This window comes from Rana temporaria, chromosome 2, assembly GCF_905171775.1.
Source record: "Rana temporaria chromosome 2, aRanTem1.1, whole genome shotgun sequence".
NCBI classification, from domain to species: domain Eukaryota; kingdom Metazoa; phylum Chordata; class Amphibia; order Anura; family Ranidae; genus Rana; species Rana temporaria.
This window is the reverse complement of record NC_053490.1, coordinates 404893823-404920359: the sequence shown is the minus strand read 5'-3', so window position 1 is coordinate 404920359 and position 26537 is coordinate 404893823. Positions and strand designations below refer to the sequence as shown.

At 40.3% G+C, this 26537-nt stretch overlaps 1 protein-coding gene across 3 annotated transcripts in view; it reads left to right on the top strand.

The window, feature by feature from the left end:
• Positions 1 to 26537, top strand: part of TBL1X (transducin beta like 1 X-linked) — a 396289-nt gene that overhangs the window by 277587 nt on the left and 92165 nt on the right. For all 3 annotated transcript variants that reach the window (XM_040338145.1, XM_040338146.1, XM_040338144.1), the window contains one exon: positions 10947 to 11054. In XM_040338145.1, coding sequence (XP_040194079.1) covers positions 10997 to 11054 — 58 coding nt within the window. In that variant the 5' untranslated portion in view covers positions 10947 to 10996. The remainder of the gene's footprint in view (positions 1 to 10946; positions 11055 to 26537) is intronic.

Here is a 26537-nt window from a genome sequence, read left to right as displayed (position 1 = left end):
AGTCAACCTGAATGATTTCAATATTATACTGACACAATGATTAAGTATGTGGTCTAACTATTATCCATTAACTAGAAGACATTTACACTGATTTGTGCACCAGCACTTACATTAGACATATCAATTGTCAATACATGGCCTGTACCCAACTATCTGTAAATGCCTTCACCCTATTTTTATTCCTATTTTTATTTCATTTTTTATCAATCTTTATCTATTATATTTTAACATTTTACATAATGCACACATCTGAGCTCTGCGATTTTAAACATATACATGGCCAGTATATTTTATTTTATATATAATGAGAAGTACTCTCATAATTTTATTCGTATATTTCTTTATTGCCTTATGAACAGCAGTTCTGTTACTTCAAAGTTTGGATTGTATATCCACAGAACGTAGTAATGTTCAGCGATGTCCAATAACATTAGCTTCCTTCATTACCATGTCTATTGATATGGACTACATGAAAATGGAAGCTTGTTTACTTCCGGTTTGCCACTATTTAATTGACGGCCTGACAGCCAATAGGGTTCCCCTGATGAAGTCACGAGGTGCGTGACGTAACGCCGTAGGGAGTCAGACCGAGATACACACCCGCACAAGCCGGAGGCCATCGGACGTCAGGCGGTACTTAGAACGCCGCGTCCCCGGGAAATTTAAAAGTACTACTGCATGCGCCCATCCCTGTTCTGTTCATTTATATTTTTTGCCACAATAAATGCGCTCAAGCTTAAACCTACTACACCATCGGAGGCACTCTTTCTTCTCTCTCTTCCCCTCATCCCACCTCTCACTCTGGACCACGGAGCCTGGAGATATCCAACAGCTGGAGCAGCAGGAGTGATCCACAGTTGGAGACGCAAGATCATCTATTGTGGAGGCCATACTATATGCCTATATATAGCACCCTGCAGGTAAGGGCACTACATTACCCATGAGGATAGTCCACCAATCATTTGAGGGAAGAAAACAGAGATTTAGAAGTTTACCCCTTCTGACTCACCTGGTTTAAAGACTGTCTGTTACATTTGAACTTTATTTATTTATTTATTGAAGCTCCAGCATCTGCACTTTATTACTTCTGGACACTTCCAATTGCACAGAGATTTATTTTTACCATTCCAGGTTCACATCCTTGTGTTAATTTTGGGTTGTTTTTTCCCAGTTGATATTTACTTCACCTATCACAGTGTAGTTATTTATTGCGTTTGTGCACTTATTATTGGAATTATCCTCTGTTGTGATCACAATCACCTATTTGAAGCGCTTATCACTTGTTTATTTATAAAACAAAAGTGAAGCACAACTAATGTCTTGTACACAAGATCAGAATTTCCAATGAAAAAAGTCAGACATAATTTTTTCATCGGATATTCCAACCGTGTGTGGGCCCCATCTGACTTTTTTCCGTCAGAGTTTAGAAATAGAACATGTTTTATTTTTTTCCAATGGAAAAAAATCCTATCGGAAGTTCTGATCATCTGTGTGGAACTCTGACGGAGAAAAAAACATGCATGCTCAGAATCAAGTCGACGCATGCTGGACGCATGCTCAGAAGCATTAACATTTTTCTCAGCTCGACATAGTGTTTTATGTCACCACGTTTTGGATGGTCGAAATTTGGTCTGACAGTGTGTATGCATGACAGCTTGAACAGAATTCCAATTGAAAATTACATCGAATTTTTTTCCCATTGGAAATTCTGATCGTGTGTGCAGGGCATAAGAGTATCAGCAAATGAACAGAAAAAATAAAATCAATGCATGCAGCTCACCTGGGCAAGTGGCCAAAAAAACACCAGTGTGTCCCAGCTGACAAATTTACATAGCAGGAATCCACAGCCTACCTCCAAGAGGACGTCAACAATACATCTCAAGTTTGAGTGCACCATACTGAACAATGCTGTTGTATATTGGGAGTCCAGAAAGTAAGGAGGTGGATCACAATAATGATATATACAGTAAATAAAAGTCCTAAATGTATTAATATTAATAAAACTTAACGTGTTTCAGAGCATGCATTATTTCTTCATCAGGAGTTGATACATATTCAAACAAAACATAAACATATATATTCAAAACCAATAAAATGACACACCTCTACCAAGGAACACCTGATATTTAACCCTGGTTGTTCCAAAAAAACATTTAAGTAAACATCAGGCCAACTGTCAAACCCTTTCCAGCTTTCATTATCAAAAAGGTTTGAGATAGGCATAAATTACATCAAAAGTAATCAACTAAACATCCACAACATAAATAATAAGTATATGGATTATTGGATTGTCATCTTGCAAGTTCCATAGGTCCCCAAGATGACAATATATATACAGTACTTATTATTTATGTTGTGGATGTTTGATCTAATTTATGTTGATCTCAAACCTTGTGCAAACATGTTTTTGTTAATAAATGTACAGAAAGATATCCCAATATTTGTAACTAATGTGCATGACTACGTGCTGTGCTTCATACAGGAACAAAAACATTAAGACACCTAACTATATCTGTGTAGCAGGTGCCATTTTGTTACAAATTTGGTCTTTTAAAATAATCACATTGAAGTACATTTTTCTTATTTTGTTCCACCATACAATGTAAACAGAATTCAGACTATATCAGGGTTCTTTTTGGAGGAGCCAAAGTTTGAAATGTCATCTTGGGGAACTAATTGCAAGTTCCCAAAGTGATTAGGTCCCCAAGATGACAATATATAGAGTACCGGTATATCCTGATTATTTATGTTCTGGATGTTTGATGTAATTAGTGTTAATCTTAAATCTTGTTCAAACATGTTTTAGTTTAAAAATTTACAAAAAGATATCCCATGATTTTTAATTAATGTGCATGACTACACACTGTGTTTCATAGAGGAACAAAAAAATGATGACAACTAATTAAATCTGTGCAGCAGGTGCTATTCTGTTCAATTTTAAGCCTTTCAAAAGAATCACATTGAAGTATCTTTTTCTTATTTTGTTCCACCAAACAATGTAAACAGAATTCAGACAATATTCTTTTTGGAGGAGCCAAAGTTTGAAATGGAATAACTAAGAATGGTGTGCCAAATAAATATCTTGATGTACAAAGGTTCAAATGGCAAATGCTTGAAAGAAAACTCATATAAAAAAAATCTTCTTTCAGTCTTTGATATATTTTTAGAAAGAATGTTTGTCAGAAAGACACAAGAGTGGGTCATGCCAAAATTATAAAAAAAAAAGAAAGAAAGAAAAGAAAGAAAGCCATTATATAACAAGCATTGTGCCCCTTGATTTGTATTCAAGAATGTTAAGAACAAAGAAGGCTCTTTCCTTTACATAAAGGTTTGATAAAAAAAAAAGTAAGACATAGACAAACACGAAATTACTTTTCTAGTAGCTTAATAATTTGTACCATATTAATAACAATGTTTAAAATATTGAAACTGCATTGTTTTTTACAATAAAGTTAGTAGATATCGTATTTGTTTTTACAAAGCAATAACAAATACAAAAAAAACACACCATTTCAATAAAATTTTCTTACCTACATATTTATTTTAGTTCCTCCAGTTTGGACTTTTAACCTAATTAGGTCTTTATTTTCTTATACTGATTTTTTTTTACTTTGTGTGTAGTTATAAATATCAACATTTAGAGCCGGTTCACACTGGGGCAGCAAGACTTCGGGGGCGACTCGGCAAGGCGACCTGAAGACGACTTTGCCCCCTGAAGTCGTACAAGAACCTTTTTCTAAGTTGGAGCGACTTGCGCCGCTCCTATTAGAACGGTTCTATTGTGCATCCTGTGACACGGAGATTGTATAGCTTTGATGTCTTACGCAAAAAATTCAATATACCCAATCATCTTTTTTATTTCTACCTGCAGGTGAGACATTTCTTTCAATCCAAATCTTCTACCCTGACTCTCGACAAACCGACGGCTTTTGAGTTTCTATGTGCCCAGGGCCCCCACCAATTGCACCTAATATCCTCTATTCACCGTATCCTCCATGGGTCAACCCCTCTTTCTGAAACCACACACCTTTACATGAGAAAATGGTCCCACATATTGGGTAAGCCTATTACGGTCCAAACCTGGGATAAGATTTGGTCTTCCACCTTTAAATCCTCTAAATGTGTGATCCATCGGGAAACGTCTATTAAAATTCTCATGTTTTGGTATAAAACTCCTGATGTTATCCACACATATGTCCCCTCAGTTATGCCGCAATGTTGGCGTTGTGGAAAAGATATTGGCTCTCTATTTCATATTTTTTGGAGGTGTCCCCTGGTTCAACCCTTTTGGCAGGAGGTGAGACAGCTGGTACAAGAGGTGATAGAAGTTTCCCTTCCATTTGACCCACTGAACTTCCTTTTGGGCCTCCCATTCCCAGGTCTAAACAGAAAAACTAACCGCTTGGCCGCTTATATTTTACTGGCAGCCAGGAGGCTGGTACCGTTATGTTGGCTGTCTAGTTCCCCGCCCCCATGGCCCAGATTTCTACACCTGGTAGCTGAAATTCGGAGGATGGAATATTTGACGGCCTCTGTTAACGATTCCATACCAAAATTTGATAAAGTCTGGGAACCTTGGGATCTCTCGAGATACGGGACCCCTGTGTCGTTGCCCTCACCTTAGTATATGGTTTTCCCCTTGTGTTTTTTTTTTTTTTTTTCTCTCTGATTGCACCTCTAATATATACCTAAGAGTTGTTTGTTTTAATATGAGCCTGTAAATTCATGCAGACCACTTCTGTGTTCTGCGTCCTTGGACACTATGTATATGTCATTTACTTTCATGTTTTTTTTGTTCTTTATACGATTTCTGTATCGTCATTGTGTTGAACTTTTCAATGCTTTGTACTTTATGATACTGTGATGTCTTACTTGTTTTTTTTTTTATATAACCCAATAAATAATACAATTATAAAAAAAAAAGAACGGTTCTATTGACTACAATGGAACGCGACTTGCCAGGCGGCTGAGTCGCCTGACGAGTCGCCCCAGTGTGAACCGGCTCTAAAGCTTCAGTAATTTTTCTGAAAGTCAAAAGTCAGTGGCTACAAAAACTGTAGATGCTGACTTTTAATAAACAGACACTCACCTGTTCCAAGATCCAGCACTGTGTTCACCCGAGGGGGTTCCGTGGACCATCTTCGGTTCCCAGAATCGGCATCTTAACTGTGGGCACCCAGCTGTGACAGCTTGCGGCTGTACGAGGAGAACTTCTGCTCAGATCGCCTAGGTGATCCGAGCAGAAGTGGGAGCGGGTACTTGTCAAAGATCTACCTTCCCCCCTCCTTAAAAAAAAATACAAATGTAGCAGAGGAGAGGGGGAAAGGCCTTAAAGAAGAACTTCCCCTTTTGGGTGAAGTTCCGCCCTAAAGAATAATAATTTTCTCAGTAAATAAATTAATTAAATAAATTAAAGTGTATGCATAGTATGCATTTGCCTGCAGCTTCTAGCAGTTTGTTATTTCTAGAGACTACAGATTCTAGAGATTTTTGCAGTGCATCAACATATATGACTCTTGGCACTGAAGATATTGGCCTACTTTATTAAATAATATGCAATGGTGTTTATTATTGTTTATTATCCATTTATTAATGTATCTCTGAGTATGGATATGCTGTGTACAGTCTGTTAATTTTGGAGTTTTAACTGATTAAAAAAAAGGCAAGTTGGGGACCAAGCACCTGCAACAGGTGGAGGTGCGTTAAGCCGCGTACACATGATCGGTCCATCCGATGAGAACGGACCGATGGACCGTTGTCATCGGTTAACCGATGAAGCTGACTGATGGTTTGTCGCGCCTACACACCATCGGTTAAAAAAACGATCGTGTCAGAACGCGGTGACGTAAAACACAACGACGTGCTGAAAAAAACGAAGTTCAATGCTTCCAAGCATGCGTCGACTTGTTTCTGAGCATATGTGGATTTTTAACTGATGGTCGTGCCTACTAATGATCGGTTTTGTCCTATCGGTTAGGAATCCATCTGTTAAATTTAAAGCAAGTTGGCTTTTTTTTTAACCGATGGTTAAATAAAACATTGGGGCCCACACACGATCGGTTTTGACCGATGAAAACGGTCCATCAGACCGTTGTCCTCTGGTTAACTTATCGTGTGTATGAGGCCTAAGTCTTCCCTGTAACAGCAGATTTGTTTTCAACATATTTATTAAAACAGTTCAAAACTGGCTATCCAGTGTTTAACTGGAAGGCACACTATCAAATCCCTAGTACTCAACAATTTGTTTTTGTCTATTGTTTGATAACATTAAAAGGATAGCATTTACAGCATATATTCACAAATTATGCTTACAAGGAATTTAGAGAGAGTTTAAATATAGATCTAATGAGATGTCAGTGAATAGATATTATATTAGTTGTTTTGTCCTATTCATCAGCAACACACATATCTGGTTGCCGTGACAGCGGTTATAAACTTCTCCATAGAGACTGTGCTAATCTATTGATATTTCTATCCATGTTACCCATTTGAGTTTTATCCATACCCAAGGTCCATTGAGCATTACCTCCCTTTAATATCAAACATTTTGCTTTGCTTCTACCTGTTCTCAACTGATTAAAAGTGTGGCCTTTGTATTGCAAAATGTTCCATCAGAAATTAATTCATTTTTACATGTTAATTCCATTCCATCTGGGAAATGACTGTAATGAAGTATTAAAATATAAAAATGCATTTATTTCTAAATGATAACGCCGACATCTGCAAGAACAGGGATAGAAAATACTCCCCACTGTGTTATTTAGGAGTAATATGTAATAAATTGTGGATACTGTTGCTGCAGGGTGATTTAGAGGTGATAGACTGTAAGGAGAATGGATGAAGAATAAAAGCAGAAGAACATACCTTGTTTTGTTAACAAGCAGGGGTTTTAAGAATAGGAGAGCATTTTTGATTCAGAAATTTCAATTGCTATAATGGGACACATGATCTGTCTTCTTTGGAATGCCTGCGTCAGAATATTGAAATAATAGAAATGAGAATACACTGTGACTTTTGCTTGCTTATTTGCAGTTTGAGGTCTTGATGTAAGCAAAGAAACCTATCAATATTTAGAACCAAAAAAAAACTTTACAATTTGAAAAATTGGTTTTGTGTAGAAAATTTTATTTATGAGTGTATCAATTTCTGAAAATAAATATTACATTGTATTTAAGAGGGAAAATACTGAGGCAGGATTCTGCAGTTCCGCAGTTGGTAATTTCGAATTGGCTGCCCTAACGCAATGCATGTTAACATGCAGTATAAAGTGACATCAAAATCTTCACTTCATAAATTCCAAGAACACTTTGCATTCTTTGAGAAAATTAAGTGTTTTCTGAGAGGGACCCGTGCTGAGTGAAAGACCTCCTGTGCTCACTAAACAACAGGGCAGCTGCTCAGCACAGGACCTAGAAGCTAGCGGCAATTACTGTAGTAGACATGCCTACAACAGTGATTTCCAGCTTCCACTGGGATCTTCCAGGTATGACACATGCGTATTTACTTTGGCCCAAGCTACACCAATCTAACTATGCAAAAATATGCATACTTAAACTTCAGGTCTAAAATATCCATTGCTATTAGATGAGGATTACCTCATTACCCCAATTTAGGTAAAAACAGTAAAGTCTGTTGTCGCGATCAGAGGGTAAGACCAACTGGGACTGTAGATGTAGCAGACCAATAGACAACTAACCAGGTGTACCCAGGAATGGGTCCTCACAGCTGTGGGAAGAGTGTGATTGCATGCAAACGGTGGTGTGCCAGAGTCACAGGGTTTAAGGAGCCACCCGGTCTTCACCAAAGCCACTGGAGGTGTGGATGTTGTGCTGCGGGGAAACCCCTGGGGTTGAGGCTCTTCAGCACACCCATGTAGGCACAGTGCAACCAAATAGCACTGGAAGTACACAGGGTACACACAGACACTATACTGAGAGAGACACACACAGCAACAGGAGATGAAGGGATTTACGGACAGAAACCAAAGGGAATATAACTTCACAGCCAGAGGGAAACACTGAGAACAATGACACAGAATGAGGAAATACTCAGAAACAGCTAATGCCAGAGGAACAGGAGGGTGCGGCTTCAGTGTGGAGACACGTTGCTTGAACACTAAGCTGGTGCAGGTGCAAAAGCTTAATAATACCTAGGTTCAGGATGGATTGGCAGGAACTCAAGCATCAGGAAATAAAACCCAGCGCCGGATCAATGTACACGGAACCGTGACATCAGTCAGCAGCATCATAATGCATCTGACTATCCATTGTTCAGCTTTGGGTAATAACTACAGTAAAACCTTGGTTTGAGAGTAACTTGGTTTGAGAGCGTTTTGCAAGACAACCAAAACATTTTAATAAATTTTGACTTGATAGACAAGACAAGTGATGTCTTGATATAAGAGTAGCATCATGTCACAACTGAGTATAAAATAGAAGAGAGGTGCCTCTAAGTGTAGCAATATGGTTACATTTAATGAAGGTACAATATTTAGAAACTCACATGATTGATGATTAAAAAAGGCACATCTAAGTCTGCAATCATCCAGGGTAAAGTTGTCCACATAGACCATTCTCCTCACTGCCATTGATGTCGTCCCTTCCACGAGCGGTTCAAGCCTCGCTTTCAGATCTACTGCTCTACTGCAGGGTAGTCTTCCCAGTCACGATTGCAGACTGATAGCGGTAAGAGCCGGTGGTGAGGATGGCCGTCTATGTGGATTGCTTTACCTTGGATGCATGCATACTTAGATGTGCCTCTTTTAATCCTCAACCATGTGAGTTGTACCTTCATTAAATGTAACCATATATCTAAACTTAGAGGCGCCTCTCTTCTTTTTTATATTGTGGAGCTCCTGCTGGATTTTGCTTCTAATCCCCTTGTGGAGGCTTCCATTTGTGGATGGACATTTTATGGTTACACAACCAATCAGATTGATATAATCTTTTTATATGGACTATAAACTGAAGGAACTATAAATAAATGGTTGTGGAATGAATCAATTGTGTTTCCATTATTTCTTGTAGGGAAATTCGCTTTGTATACAAGTGCTTTGGATTACAAATTATGCTCGCAATCCAAGGTTTTACTGTATTCTCTTCCAGGTAACATTAGTATCAGGGCTATGTGCCTAAGCATGAAAAGATCAGTTAACAAACAAAACTATTTTTTTTTTACAAACAGGCTGTGCATGCTTGATTGCCATCTAATAATGCATGTATCACTATCTGATAACACATGCTGCTTCTATAATAATTATGTCAAGTCACAATGGCCACCTGCTAATAACCATTGTTTTCAATGTTTTACTGTTAGATAACACATAGATGAGTCACTTTTCATTCAACCAATGGGTCAAGTGAAAAAAACTGATCCCATGTCTCCATCCAATTCCAGGTGGATGGAGGCCCCTCCCTGCTATTGCATTCTGACAGCCAGAAGACCTCCTGGCCATCAGAATACACTGATCAGCGCCACAGACTGGCTGCAGTGCTGATCAAGTGGGGAAAATTTGACAGAGTGCTTGTACAGAAGTCAATTGATAGATCAACTTCTGACCAACCACAGTGCCCATACATGGATTGGAATTTGGCCGGTCCCTGCTCAACCAGATGAATTTCAATTCATGTATGACCATTTTTAAGACAGTAAGATGTACACTTTAAATAGCAGGAAATCTGGGATAAATTGGAGGGCATGAAAATGTTACTAAATGTAGAACTGTTAACCATAGTACTGTTAACCGTAGTAACCAGCTCCACTTTTGTTCTCATTTTCTATTTTCCATGTTTTATGAAGCTTAAAGATTAGATTGAGGGAAATATAAGGATGCATCATATACATCCTGGTCTTAGAGACCCCAACAAAAGCAAATTTTAGTAATGGAATAGGGAGGGCTTATAACATTGGTTAGGTTTTCTTTCTTTGCTCTCTTTGTCATCAACCTGCTCCATTGACATTTGTACCCTTTTTTGCTTGACCTAGTATCAAGGGAAAACCCATCAATGGGGACACAAGTGACAATAGAAACTTGACAATAGTTATGACTTTTACCTATTTTACTAGGAATTGAAGTTTGGATTTAAAGTTTAAAATCGGTTTAATGTGTATGTCATTTCTGAGCATACAGTATATTGAAATTGTCATAAATAGTTTGCTAGCCTCTCGATGACTTCCCTTGTGACAAAATGCATTGGAAAGCGACTGATGTCACCATGCCCGCTCGGACAAGCGATGGCACTAATACAGGCTGATCTCTGCTTTTACTTTTCTGAGTACATCTTTTTGGAATATCCATTTTTTGACAATGCTTTACTATGTAGTCTGTTGGTTTTGTCCTCCTGGTGCTGGGTGCTTCTTTATGTTTTGGCTAAGACCGCTGTGAAACCTGGTTGCTATCTCATTGAAAAGCACTGAAGACCTAATTATATGGGGGTCAATATATCTGGTAATAGGCTAGTGTATGCCCAGGTGGTGGATTACTATGTGTGATCACATTTCAGGAGGATTTGCTGCACCATGTTCTTATCACATATAAGTTTGGATCACATTCTAGACTGTTTGAATAATTTCTGTGGAATATTTATGCTAAGTAAAATTTTTGGGTTTATTTTTCTTTATTTATTGAAGTCTAGAATATAGTTTCACGTTATTCACACAAGTGAATGTATTTGATAGTATAAAAAGACAGTGAAAGATAACCTTGTTGCCACATATAACTTAATCACAGAATATATGAGCATTTTCTGTGAACATTTAAAAAGCTTTATTTTGTTAAATTATTTGTGGAAGAACTCAATATAATTGAATATGACTTTTATAAATGGTTTGGGATTTTCAAAGGGATAACAACGCATTATACTGCTATTAAAAAGACACCTATTAATACATAATGAATGTGTTGATTTCTTACACTTACACCAGTGTTTCCTCTTTGCCTATTTCAGAGCGGGAATCTTGTTTCCTGTAGACCTCATCATTTTGAGGTGAGGCTAAGATGAGCATAACCAGTGACGAAGTGAACTTCTTGGTGTATCGCTATCTTCAGGAGTCAGGTAATCTTTATTGTGGAGTTTTCATATAGTTATTTGTACAGTTTTAGGCATGTCATTCATATGTAAAACGTTTGTGATATGCCATGCATTTACCTTTAATGCTGATCTATTGTGTTTAATCGTATAAATCCAAATCTTGTTGTCTGTCAGTATAGTGTAGTATTTATAATTCTGTGAAAGTATTCTGTAAATGATGCTACTGGGTACTTTATTATTTTCCTTTGGGGAATCTATCTAGTGAAAAATTCACTGGAGAATTAGCAGCAACAGTTTCAAGCAACGTAATAACATCCATGACCCTTGTTGATCATTGGTGAAATTCTCCATTACAAAGTGCTAAAATGGCCCATTATGTTGGTGCCATTCATTAAGTGCCCTGTTAGGTTGATGATCAGTGGGAGCTCAATAGATCAACTGTGTCAAAAAGTTACTTACCTGGGAGACAAGTGGCTTTGTGTCCTGTTAAATAAAGTAATCAGTGGAAAATTGCAGGCACCGTTATGAGGGAGCTTGATGGTGCTTGGTCCCATGGGACACCTACATCAATAAAAAAAAGTAAATATTGTTTAGCAGCTAGAAAATCTTTGAGCACTATTGCCCCTAAATGACAGATACCCACTGGCTTCTGTTTGCAAACAAACTGATTGAGATACTGGGTGATGTCGTTGGCCAAATACTGCAATGACCAAGTTTGTTTAATAACATCATCAGTGCCAGCGCATCAGTTGTGCTACAGCAGATAAATAATAGATACACGGCTGGTTCTCAAATATACTGTAGTAATGACCATCTGTCATTGACGTCACCCAGGATCCACTGCTCATCGTTTTATATACAGAAGGTGTCTGGGGATCTCTCATTTGTGACAATAGTGACAGGTCAACATCATTAGGCTTAGCCCATCATGATTGACATGGATTTAAATCGCTGAATGACTTGACTACAATTACATTTACATCGCAGGGCACTTTTTTTTTTCATTTTAATAATGGGGTGGTTATCTGGGGGCATTTTTTTTTCTTTAGGGAGGCAGCACCCCAACTTCTGAACTCTACCAGACCACATGCTTCCAACATTGGAAGAGTATCTTGCAGGGGGGGAGCAATGTACCCCCATTGCAAGGCACCTTGCCCCCATGTTGAGAATGCAAGGGCCTGATTCACATGTCCTAACCCCAAAATAAATGAGGGGGCCTGTGGGATGGTGTCATTAGAATCTGGGAAAACCCTTTCCGCCCCATCTATGTGAACAAGTACTGGGTTCCTGTCACCCTTGTTACTCAGTCACAAAAAAATGAAAAAGTAAATAAAAATAGCCACATTGTGAAAAAAAGTTATTTATCTAAATAATAAATAAATATACAATGCCTCACATTGTAAATTCAATTTCAATCATGTCATCCAGTGATGTCGATCCCTGTTAATCTTTATTACTTGCCTCAGATGAATTTGACCCACTGCTTTGAGGACATGACGATGCTGCCCTGCTTACAATCCCATCACAAAATAAAAAATTCCCAGCCAGCTTTAGTATGTTCTCAGTCCGGCAGGGATCCTGGATGACATCCTGGATGACATCATCGAATAAATATAGTCATTACCACATTTGGTTAATGATGTCACCCAGGATCCCTGCTGGCTTGTTTACAAACAAAAGCTGGCTTGGGATCCATATTTTTTTTTATTTTAGTGACAGATGTTTGGCATATGTTTGTTTTTAGGCAGTCAAACTGGCCAGATTATGTTGAACCTAAAGATTATAATAGAAAGTAGTAATAAATCTATGGTTCTAATCTTTCCCCAAAGCTAGAAGAAGACATCTTGCCGGAGTTCTACTTAGAAGGGTGCACTATACAGCGTTCTATTTGTTTTAGCAAACTACCACTTCATAATGCATTTTGTAGAATCTACTCTCACTACTTGGGCATATAACCATTTTCTGTTTACCTTCATTCTGAAACTGCCTAACTCTGTCCACACCACAAAAAGACGGGTCACCAATTCAGCAAAATCTGCCCAAGTTGTCTGGCTTTTTAGAGTCTAATTGGCTAAAAAGTTGTTGTTTTATTTCCAATTGTTTCCAACACTAAAGACATCTGGATAGCCAGGAAGTAAAACAGAACATGGTAATGTGCACAGAATCTAGCCCCATCAGATGGATTTTTTATTTATTTATTTTCACTAGTTGTTCTTACAGTCCAGTGAAAATATGCACTGGCAAAAAGTGTGGTATTGGGGTTTCTTGGACTTAATTTTTTATGTGATTGCAGCAGTATTTTCAAGACTTATAAGAAGCATTAGTGATATTCTTTCTCCCCAACAATTAGGTATTGTTGATGTTCTGCAGAATTGTTACAATACATTCTTGAGTTCTTTTCAGTCTATGGTAAATGCATCTCGTAGCTTTCCTTCAACATTTTGCCTAATGTCACCCTAAGAACTTTGCTATTTATGTTCTAACATGGCAGAGTAGAACAGAATTTGAACAATGAAGCATTCCTGGAACATTACAAATAGGCCTCAGCTGTGGAACAGCGGGCGGCTGAGAAATGAGAAGAATTCAAATATTGTTGTTTAAGTGATACTGGGTTTGAACTCAGTGCCGAACATACAAAACACATTGTTATTGTGCAGAAATAAATTCCATCCACAGCAAACCAATGAGAGCCAAAGACGAGGCCCATAGATTTCCTTAACCTTCCTTAATATTTTAGAGACTTGTACACTCTCAGGGCTGTTTGTTAATTTGAATATACAGTATGTGTTAATAACAATATGTATAAAAAATATATTAATCTAGATGATATATTGTGCTGATTGGTTTCATGCTTTTTATGTAACCATTGGCTCCAAGGACTCATAAACAGTTCTACCCTTTACATAATTTGTGCAGAATGGACCCTAATGGTACAGTTTTGGATATACACCAATCAGTTGGACTCCCTTTTGCCACCAAAACAGCCTCTTGTGCCACCAAAAAAGCTCTGACCTGCCCAGGCATAGTTAGAGCAGAAGTAGGGTGGTACTACCCAATATGATCAGAAGATTGTTTAGAGCTACCTGGGTGTGGAAATGCAATTGCACAGCTGCAGTAGAAATCATGAGAAAAAATGGTCCGCAACTCCTTGCTTGCTCTTTAAAATCTTCAAAATGTATTGATTCTCCAAAAGATACAGGCAGCAGATGTAAACGCGTTTCAGCCTTGCGAGCCTTGTTCCCTACTGCAGTGTTTCCCAACTCCAGTCCTCAAGGCACACCAACAGGTCATGTTTTCAGGCTTTCCATTATGTTGCACAGGTGATTTGATCAGTTTCACTGCCTTAGTAATTACCACAGCCGTTTCATCTGAGAGAAATCCTGAAAACATGACCTGTTGGTGTGCCTTGAGGACTGGAGTTGGGAAACACTGCCCTACTGAACAAGGCCCGCAAGGCTGAAACGCATTTACATCTGCTATTTGTGTCTTTTATGGAGATTCAATACATTTTGAAGATTTTAAAGAGCAAGCAAGAAGCTGCGGACCATCTTTTCTCATGGACGCCACTAGACCTCTGAAGCTTTGCTGCTGTATCTGGCACCAAGTCATCAGTAGCAGATCATTTTAGTGCTGTAAGTTGCGTGGCAGGGCCTTCATGGATCGGATTTGATTTTTCAGCACATCCCACAATTGCTTAATTGGATAGAGACCTGGAGAATTTTGAGGCTAAATCAACACCTCAAATTTGTTGTGTTCCTCAATCATTCTCGAACCATTTTTGCAGTGTGGGAGGGCAAATGATCCTGCTGAAAGAGGCCACTGTCTCTTAGGGCTTTTCCATGAAGTGGTGTACTTGGTCAGCAACAATGTTTAAATAGGTGTCAAATAAAATCCACAGGAATGGAAGGACCCAAGGTTTCTTAGCACAATATTGCCTAAAGCATGATGCTGCTTCCGCTGGCTTGCCTTCTTCCCATGCTGCATCCTGGTGTCATCTATTCCCCATATAAGCAACAAACACACATGATTTATCAGATCAGGCCACCTTCTTCCATTGGTCCGTGCTTCTATAAGACTAAGGCCGGTCATACATGGTGCAATTTTTTTTTTCCTGCAACCCAGATTCCCCTATTAACACAGATAGTACTAAAAGGGGAATCCCTCCTGTCGAGCTATTGTCTTCTCCCAGCCTGGGGGGCTGTCCTCGCTGGGATAAGTGATTATCGCTAGCGGCTATAGCAGGTCCTAGCGATAATCGTAAGACAATCTGGCAGGCTGGCTGTACCCAAATTGATTGATTAGTGTTTACCATTTTTAACCAATAATATACATTTTAACAGCACTTGATACAACCTATTTAAAGCGGGGGTTCACCCCAAAAAAATTCTAAGATTACATCCAGCATACTAACGACATGTAAAGTATGCTGGTATTTTTTTTTCTCCGTACATACCGTGTAATTGTTATTTTTGCTGGGCTTCCGGGTTCTGATTACTGCGGGACTGGGCGTTCCTATTGAAAGCTTAGCTGATTGACATCTGGTGAAAATCTTCCCATGCCGCATACACCACGTGTCACCAGTTTTCCGTAAATAGCCGACCTGCGAGTCGGCGCTATATGGCGCCTGCGCAGTCAGCTCTACATGGCGGGCGCAGGAGCCGTATAGCGCCGACTCGCAGGTCGGCTATTTACGGAAAACTGGTGACGCGCTGTGTATGCGACATGGGAAGATTTTCACCAGACGTCAATCAGCTAAGCTTTCAATAGGAACGCCCAGTCCCGCAGTAATCAGAACCCGGAAGCCCGGCGAAAATAACAATTACATGGTATGTACGGAGAATAAAAAAAAATTACCAGCATACTTTACATGTCGTTAGTATGCTGGATGTAATCTTAGAATATTTTTTTGGGGTGAACCCCCCCGCTTTAAATGTTTACACAGTCCGCACAGAATGATTTTACTTTGACTTAGGGGGTGGCTATGCAAATAATAATAAATCAACTCCTAAGACACACTTAACAGATAAAATTCAGCTTATTTTTGTAGTTCCCATCTGCTAATCAAACTCCCATTTCCTTCATAAATTACCTAAGGCGAATTTATGAAGTGACATCTGTAGATCTGGTATCGTCACCATCCCTGCAGATGTGCAGTATTTTAGGCAGTTGGAAAGCAGTGCAGCAAATATGAGTAAGGCATAGGTTAACTGAATTATTTAACTAAACTTTTTGTAAAAAAACACTGCATTGCCAAATATATTGTATTATAAACCTTTGCTACTGCAAAACAGGCCTTCCTCACCACAAGAAAAGTAGCCCCTATAACTATATTTAAGAATCTGCTCATATAATGTTAGCTCCTCGCTGCAGCTAATTTAAATCGGTAGTAAAGTATGATTTTTTTATTTATACCTACAGGTAAGCCTATAATAAGGCGTACCTGTAAGTACAGTAAATATCTCCTAAATGTGCACTATTTATGAGATATTTACTTTAGTAGCAGGTGATTTTCACGTATTGTTTTAGTAAATTGTACTGTACTCCCATTGGTTATTATAGTCTTTAGCTATGCATTCAGATCCATGATGTTGCTAGTGGGTCTCCAGCCAACCCAAGATTTAGAAGGTGCAGATGTTGATGGTCTTTTTAACTTAAAGAAACCCCAAAGAATTGTGGCGATGACGCAAAGCTGGGTTTACCTACACTGCATTCTACTGCTATATCTTCTTTGTGAGTTTAACTGCCTGGGGAAATTGTTAAGTCAGAACGACACCATATTTTCTGTACAGACTATATCACAGGATGTATGTTTCTTGTATAAAGCAACCTTTGAAACACAACATACAATATACCTTCTTCAGTTTGTATAGTATAGTCGTTAGAGGGCAGTGTGCCATGAGATCCCCCTGGAAAACCAAAGCATGGGGCATTTAGAAGAGAAGCTATAGTAAATAAGCATGTTACAATTTTAGGTTCAGTAAGTACTGTATCACTATGTAGAAGCTGTCTTTCTTTACATGACAAATGTTAGTTCTTATAAGCAATAGGAACTGTGTTAGAGATGTCAGTCATGTCTAAAAGAAACTGCACCAAGAATTCGTAGATTTACAGGCAGGTCCTGGAGTGCAATTTTTGAAGCATGAAGTTTAATATGTACTGTAAATGCATGAATGCATGGTCATTTTTAATATTCCTGAATATATAACAGTTCAGCCACTTTGAGTCATTTGATTCCTTATTGTTGGTTGCTTTAAATATATTTTGGTTAATTTATTTGTTACTCTAACATCCCATAGGCTGAGGCATATTCAAGAGGTATTTCCATTGTCAACATCTTAAAGCGGAGCTCCACCCTAAAGTGGAACTTCCGCTCATCGAAACCCTCCCCCCTTTGGTGTCACATTTGACACCTTTCAGGGGGAGGAAATAAGCAGATGGGAGAATGGATGGACAGCCGCACTCCAAAAAGTCTTGTTGGAAAAAGACGTGCTCTTTATTGTAAAAAGGAAAAAATGCACAGCACACAACAGCATACAGTGGGATAGACATCTGACGCGTTTCGCATTAACAACTAATGCTTAGTCATAGCTAGCACCCGTGTGATTCCTGAGTGGACATTGATTATCTGCCTGTGCTCACCTGGAGCGGCGGTCTCCCTACCTATCGTTTCAGGGGGAGGAGGTGCAGATACCTGTCTAAGACAGGTATTTGCACCCACATCCGGGAGTCCTCTCTGCGGGTATTTTGCGAGTAGTGCTTCACTTCCCGCCCCGCCCATTCTAGGAAACACACGGCTCCCAGAACAGGGAGGTTTGCTGATGTCAGCCGAGCTGTCCTCTGGCCTTTCCGCCCGTTTCCGAGGCTCTTCGGCGCCCCCCACCTCTGTACGCATGCGGTATTGCATGCCAATGAAGTCAGTGCGGAACAAATTATTTTAGTTTCCATTGACTTTAATGGGGGAACTCGCTTTGATATGAAAGTGCTTTGGATTACGAGCATTCTCCTAGAACGTATTATGCTTGTATCCCGAGGTTCCACTGTACTTAGTATAGACTTTGCGAGTTTCTTAGGTACTTTTTGTGTGGCTGGTGGTGCATACCTCTGACCGAACATCACATTACACCATTCTGTTGGTCAAATTGGGAAAGAAAAGGAACACCAGAAGGGGCTTAAAAGGTAAGGGGAGGGTACCACATCTAATTTCAAATTAGATTAAGTTACTGAAAGAACAACACACCCAACTGACTTTTAAGGTACCCAAATAGATGATTGTTAAAATCATAACAAGTTCACATGTAAGATTATAAAATAAATCAGCAGTATACAAGTTGAGGTAACTCTAAGGCCCCATACTCACGACCAAACATGTTTGCTGAAACTGGCCCGCGGACCAGTTTCAGCATACATGTTTGGTCGTGTGTAGTTACGAGCGTACAGAATTTCACCGTACATTTGCCCGCCGGGCCGTTTTTCAGCAGACATTTATTTCCAAACTTGTTTTAAAACCGTCCGCTCAAATCCTGTCCGAACGTACATGTTTGGTGGTGAGTACACAAAACCAACGTACAAAAACCCCGCGCATGCTCAGACTAAATGAGGCCACGGGAGCGCTCGTTCAGGTAAAACTCACGTTTCTTTGGGATATGGCACATTCGTCAATAGAAAGATTAATTCTAGCAATAGAACACTGAAGCAAAACACACAATAACCAATGCTTGATGCCGTCGTTTTCTTCATTCTTCTCTTGCTATAACTAATCAGTTATTTAGCTCATGTTATTTCAACTGAGTTGTTCCATACTCAAAAGTGACATTTGTTAGCTGTGATGTAGTAAGATTTTTGCAAACTTTTATTGGCCCGACGTATCATATTTTTAGTGGTCCTCCACATTTCAAATTTTTTGCTTTTAATGTTTAATGGTTATCTTTCCCACTTTCTTTAGGTGTTTATAGTTATGTCACCATTTAGAATATTTTAATAGGAACTAGTTTTGATTTAGCTTTTGTTTGTATATTTAACATGATTTTGTTGAAGGTTGTTTAAATTGTCTACCATGTTGGCACACCAAATGACCCCCCCCCCCCCACATGAGTTAGTGAATATTTTAGATTAATCATTTTATTTGTTTGTAATGTTTGATGCCTAAAATAATACCCACAGTATTACAAACAATAGGCACGTTTTTCAAATCAACAAAAAGGCTTTTATTTGAGCAAATTATAAAAAGGATCAAAAACAGAATGGCAGCACTTGAACAGCTAGCAACATACATGCAAACTTGCATTTGAAACATGGTGAAGGATAAACTAGCCAACCTCAGTAAGCACACAAAATAAAATCTGAAGCAGCAGCACATAACCAAAGGAACCCAAGCTGTGGTAGTCCAAACAAGATGCCATTTGTGGGGGATCAAATGGAAGGCAGGGCATCAACGTCTCCTCTTCCTTGCAACCTTCCTTCCAGGCTGCCTTCCAGCGGGTCTTCCCTGGGCCCTTGCAGGTGGGGATGATGTGGCAGCAGGAGAATGGTGTTCAGCAAGCCGGGCCGGGTCACATAGCCCAGTGTCTGGGGTCAGCAGCTCCCTCTGCATCCACCAAAGGGCCTGGTTGATCACGCCCTTTGCCAGTTGCCTCTGCTCCTCCGTGCCTTGATTCAGGTCATGTGCCACGGAGGCACTGTAGGCCTCAGTGGGGTTGAGGGGGGCCCTCATGATGGCACTCGCCTCCCTAATCATTTGGAGGCTGGCTTCCTCCACTGCCCCCAATTTCTTCTTACGGCCTGGTGGCCTAATATAAAGGGGAGGAGCCTGGCTGGTGGTGCTTGTCCTGGGGAGCTGCTGAACGCCACTGGGCCCGGCCTCCTCCTGGCTGCCACTGACCCCTTCGGCCTGGCTGTCAGTGAGGAGAGGATCTGCCACCTCCTGGCTGGTCTCTTCTTCCTGTGTAAAAAAAAGGGACATGTTGTAATATATTTAGGAATATACTCACTCACATTTTCATGCTTGAATATTATTTTTTGCCTTGAATTTAAACTTGAAAACAGACTCACCCTCTGACCCCTGCAGTTGTCATCCCTGACACCTATTTGTTTGCCCACGATTTTAGATTTTTACTTCCCAGCTTGTATTTTATTAACCAATATCAAGTCAAGAATCAAACAATAATTAATATTATTACATAAATAGTTATGAAACTACTATACCTCATCATCGTAGAGGCGCAGATCTGCCTCTCTGTCAGCCAGGCCCTCTTCATCTGACTCTGCAGGGCTGTGGTGATCTTGGGAAGTCCCGCTGGGAGGTAGCGTGGAGGAAAGGTTGGGATTCAGACTCGACATTGATGGCCTGCCTTCCAGTTGATCCCGCAAAAATGACATCTGGTTGTAATACCACAGCTTGGGTTCCTTTGGTGGTCTTGCTGCTGCTCCAGATCTTAGCTGTTTTTGGTGAGCTTTGTACGCTCTCCTATATGTGCCCCTGAGGTTGGCAAGTTTATCCTTCACCATGTTGGCACTGCATTCTGGCACCCATGTCCTCATGTATGCTGCTAGCTGTTCAAGTGCTGCCGCTCGTACGTCCTTATTGTGGTAATGGTCCTGCTTTGAATCCCACAGGATGGGCATTTCCCGAAATTTATCCAGCAAATGCTGGATAATGTCTTGGCTCTGCAGGAGATCCATTGTGAATTTATGTTTTTTTTTTTTTTATTCTAGATTGAAAAAATGAAAAGAAACCAAAAACACAATTAAAAAAAGCCTCAGCATTTACATTGATAGAATATGTTGTTAAAAAAGTAGTACCTATATAGAAATACAAACACAGTGTCTCTTGTTTAGAAAATGCTGGCCAGCTCTGCCCCATTGGTTGGTTTTAGCTAAAAAAAATTTTTAACATGCCGCCCCTTTGGTTACATTGCAGGAAATAATATAAATCTACAACCATACACAATTATTACAAATGACAGCATTCATCAAGGCACTATTGCATGTGTAGATATCCTGCCCCTCAGCATTGATTACATGAAAGAAACTTCCTAATGACCTCTGTCCAACCAACACAGAACAATACTTGGCCTGATCTGAATACACCCTACATAATTACTAATGAGTCACAGCATTTTTGATCTCTCTATTTTGTGATGTCTACAAAAGCATTTGGGTACGAAAATCACATTCTGGTATCCAAGAGACATAATAGCTTAATAAAACTGTGCAACCAACAGACCAAACCCCCATCCCATTGCTCTACATTTTAGAGCCCGCTGCTGATCCCATGTTTAAATTTCTTACCTGCCTCTCTCACAATCCTCGTTTCTTCCGCTCGCTGAATTAACACGTAACCTACGTAATCATGTCAAGCGCCTTTTATCCACTCCGCGTATGTATGAAACGCCGCCCTCGTCACCTTTGCCATGCCCCTAATCAATTGAAAAAGTAAATATGGCGTTAACTGTGTAGGTTCTGGAATCGAGCGAATATTCTCCGCGTAACCTACGTCAATACGTTGTTGGCATTCGCGACACTCCGCATATGCAATAATCCCCGCCCTCATCTCCGCCCCTGACGGGACATTTCCTCGTTTCCACGCCCCTAATCTCTGTGGGAAGGAAAGATGGCGATGTCACACGAGCGGGCACGGAGCTCTCATGGCGCAAGTGAAGGGACAGAGGCTGGACCGTCCCGATCCAGGCCTAAAAGATATAAAGCCACTAATATGGCGTTCGAAGAAATGGTGGAGTTGGTTTACATCATGAGGAGGAAGGATTATGATGGTGAATGTGGGCCCTACAAAACACCGAACCGTAGGAAGTCACACATAATGGACAAGGTGGCAAGGAGAATGAGGAGAATGTTTGGTGTCACCAGGTCAAAGGAGCAACTACGGAAGCGTTGGTCCGATTTAAAATTGAGGGAGCCACATCACATGAAGAAGATCCTCAAAATTCTGCGTAAAAGTAAGTCCATATTATTTAAGGGGGGGGGGAATGTCTGCAATAATGTGTTGACATGTCTTTTTTCACATCTGCCTCCTTGGCCTGCTTTTACTTTTGAACACGTGTAGATACTGTATTGTGTTTATGTCAAATAACAACCTTAAACAAATTTGGTGAAATAGTAAACACGCGTAATATGACATTGTTTCGCAAAAATGTGACGTTACTCCAGGAACAACACACCTGGACATGGCTGACTGGCCCCAAACTTGGTTTTCAAACATTGTTGACTAGCAAAATCACAGAAATTAAATTGAGTGAATGTGACAGGCAAACAAGATTCATTCTCCAAAATGCAAATAAAGCTGATGTTTTAACATCTTGAAATGCAAAGCACCTGTGTCTCAAAAATCAAAGTATATTTATTTGGAGGGTCGACGAGAATTAATGTTTTGGGGGGACATCCATTTGTGTCACTTCTTTGCAAAAAAGGGGCAGGATCAGAGCTTGGCCTAGAACTACGCCAAAAATGGAGGATTGCTGAAAGAATAAACAACCAAAAATCATCATAAATGTATCGTCTATGCAATGTGTGCGATTTATGATATCCAATATCAGTGTGCTGATGAGTATACCTTTTGTTTTTTATTATTTCTTATAGGGGAAAGAAGACGCCAGCAATTGGAGGAGGCAGAGAGGGCCAGACACCCGGAAAATCAAACACCTCCACATGTTGAGCAGGAGGAGGCTGGGGAAGGAAGAGAGGAGGATGTGGAAGGAGAAGAGGATGTGGAAGGAGAAGAGGATGTGGAAGGAGAAGAGGATGTGGAAGGAGAAGAGGATGTGGAAGGAGAAGAGGATGTGGAAGGAGAAGAGGAAGGAAGAAAGGAGGAAGGAAGAGAGGAGGAAGAAGTTATTTTGGACTTAGAATTTATATCAGATGAAGGGCAAGTGGCGGAAGAACAATTTGGCGAATTGCAAGAAGGTGGATTGATGGATGAAGGAGGAGTCGAAGATGATGGGGAGGTGGTGGAAGAAGGAGGAGTGATAGAAGATGATGGGGAGGTGGTGGAAGAAGGAGGAGTGATAGAAGATGAAGAAATTGGGGATGTGGAAATTATCACGCCATCAGGTCAGTGTCACCCCTATATTAATAGGGCCAAACATATGCAGATAGGCTGGAAATTATTTACATATTTTGAATGCCAATTTGTTTCTTTTTAGGGGATCAAGATGGAGTAGCACATTTTTCACGTGCAAGTGCTTCTATCATTATACAGCAACTAATGGAGTGCAGCACGGAAATGGACATTATGCAGGAAAGGATGCTAGTCATGGAGCAGAATGTGCGAAATGTCATTTCAGAGTGTAGCACGGAAATGGAGAACATGCGACAAAGGATGCTAGTCATCAACCAAAATTACAAAAATATCATGGACATGATGGGCCGTGTCAAAGACTGAACCACAGAAGCCCATCCCCCGCCCATCCCCCGCCCACAAAACCCTTTTTAATTTTTGTACTTTATAATACGCCAAAATTTCTAAATGCACACACAGTGTGCCAATATGTGCTATCTGCCATCACAGACTATCTATTGTCTGTGCTTTGTGGGTACAAACCCCTCCTCGATCCTCAAGTAGTTGAGAGGAAGGGTTTGCTCCCACAAAACACAGACATTGATCACCCATGATGTCAGATAGCACATGTGGCCATTTGTCTGTTTAACCAATGACATTTGGCGAGTTTGCACTGAATGTGTGCATTTAGAAATTTTGGCGTGTTCCAGTGTGAAAGCACACCATCCATATGACTGACTGCTGTTCTTTTTTTAAATTTTTGTTTGGTGTTGATCTTTTTTGGTTTGTAAATGTTTCCAGTTTCAGATCACAAAACGAACAATAAATCTCACCTAAAGAAAGAAGTTAACTAATTTTTGTAAAAAAAAAAATAATTTTTGTGTTGTGTTAAAATCTTGTTTTAAAAATTAGACACAAACAAATGACAAGCCCAAAAATTCTTGTGTATAGTTTCAGTGAAATTATTGTTACATTGTGTTTCGATCATTATTATTGATAATCACTGTCAATAAAGACAAAAAAATAAATAATTAAAAGCCAATATTTTGTCTCAAGAATTTGCAGGAAATGTTTTCTGCCTAAAAATACACATTTCTTGTTAAAAAATGACTAAAATAAAAAAAAAATATGAGACATCAAAAGCAGAAAAAAGAGTGGCTTCTTATTTCTAGACTGAATACCCAGTTAGTAGATGAGTGAATAATGTGCAAATGTGGTTAGTTAATACATCTGAGTAAGTAAATCTGGCACTAGAAGTGCACTATTTTTGGAGATAACCTGGAAGACAGAAAAATAGAGAAAAAGCAGTAATGACAAACAACTGTATAAAGTCCAATGGTCTAATTATTTATTAGTTGTGAGAATATTCCTTTCTTTTGGGGGCCGAATTAGAAAGAAATATGATCTGGCATAGCAATGGCCCCCCGACCCATGAAGTACTCAACATATTTGTCGCGTACCTCACGAGCAGATTGGGGGGCCAAGCCAGCGCGACCAGTGTCCAGGCCAGGAATGTTCTCTGAGGGTAGTCCTGCCTCAGAGCCCATGGGGGCTAGGTACGTCTGGGAGTGCCTGCGTAGAAAATTGTGCAAAATGCAGCAGGCAAATATAACGGTGTTCAATTTATATTCCGCCAAATGTATCGATGTCAGGAACAGGCGGAACCGGTTGCTGAGGATCCCAAAGGCATTCTCGACTACCCTCCGAGCCCTGGACAACCGAAAATTGAACACACTCCTCTCTGAGGTGAGGGTCCTCTGGGGAAAAGGCCGCATTAGGTGAGGTCCAAGGCCGAAAGCCTCGTCCGCTAGGAACACAAACGGAAGTCCTTCCACATTATCTTCATCTGGTGGCAATGCCAGACCACCAGTTTGGAGACGATCATAGAAATCAGTCCGTGCGAACACTCCCCCATCTGACATCCGGCCGTTCTTCCCCACGTCCACATATAGAAACTCATACTGTGCCGACACCACCGCCATCAACACAATACTATGATAACCCTTGTAATTATAATAGTAGGACCCCGAGTGGGGTGGGGGCACAATGCGGACGTGTTTCCCATCTATTGCTCCACCGCAGTTAGGAAAATCCCACCGCTCGGCAAATTGGGAAGCCACAGACTGCCATTCCTGTGGTGTGGAGGGTAGCTGTGGGGACAAACAAAAAAAGAGATTTAGTACTTTGGCACATAAACATTGCAAACATAATCCTACAAGCATCCTTGTGCAACTTTACATTTTTTAAATAGCATTTGCAAATTATGAAGGGAGAATTTCGGGGCACAAATATATAGGGCCACTTAATTAATAAGAGACTCCACAGCCCTCTGATGGGGACAAAAACACTTTGAAGGGGGGGTGGGGGGTGTTTAAACTGTTTTTAGAAAACCAAAAATATAAAAAAAAAGTGGCATGGTGGGGGTTGGCCCGAAGATAGCATGCTGGACAGGTTAATATTGGGTAAGATCAAAATATGCAGGTAGGCCAAAATAAAAATAACATGTAAAAGCTGATATCAACATGCATAGTGAGAAAAGGGAACGTTAGTTAAACACACAGCATATCTGGGAAATAAAATAAAAAGTTAGTTTGCCACATTATTAAAGACACATTGTGAGGTTAAAATGAGGAAACTTACCTTCATATACTCCTCGTGCATAACTTTAATGATGGCAGCACACGTGTCCGGTATGATGACCCCAAGCGCCTGCGGAGAGATGCCTGTCGAGAACTTGAGGTCCTGCAGGCTCCTCCCAGTCGCCAGGTACCGCAACGTGGCAATAAGCCTCTGCTCGGCCGTGATGGCTTGGCGCATCACAGTGTCCTGCCTCGTGATATAGGGGGACAGAAGATCCAGCAGACTGTTGAATACGGGGTCCGTCATGCGGAGAAAATTCCTATAGTCATTAGGATTATTCTCCTGGATTTCCCTAAGCAGAGGCATATGTGAGAACTGGTCACGCTGGCGCAACCAATTCTTGGTCCAGAAACGCCTCCGCCCCCTGTTTCTGGCCAAAGTACTGGAATAATGAACATATCCAGCAGCCATCCCATAAACAGCACCAACTCGCGAAAATTGACGCTGCTGCTCCATCATGGCTTCAAACCGGCCGGCTGGTCAGTCAAGAACACACTCCAACAGAAAGCACAATCAAATCCAGCGGTACCTGCAAAGAACGCACGACACACAGATACGAACGCACAGTACGAATCTGCTAAGCAGAACGAACTGCACGCCTGTACCCGAATGCCAACTACGTACCCACAAGCACACGCACTGAACGAGAAAATACTACCTGCTAAAGCCTGGAGACCGAGAAGCGCGAATCAGCTCTAACCAAACCTTCACTAACACGAGCAAAGCCGTAACTAGCAAAAGCGGAACAGAGGGCGTCGCCATTGACTTTGGCCTTTCCCTTTATAGTGACGTCAAACGTGGATTACGTGCACGCGTTCAGGTCCGCAGGGAAATATCGTCCGCTGGTGTGTACAAGC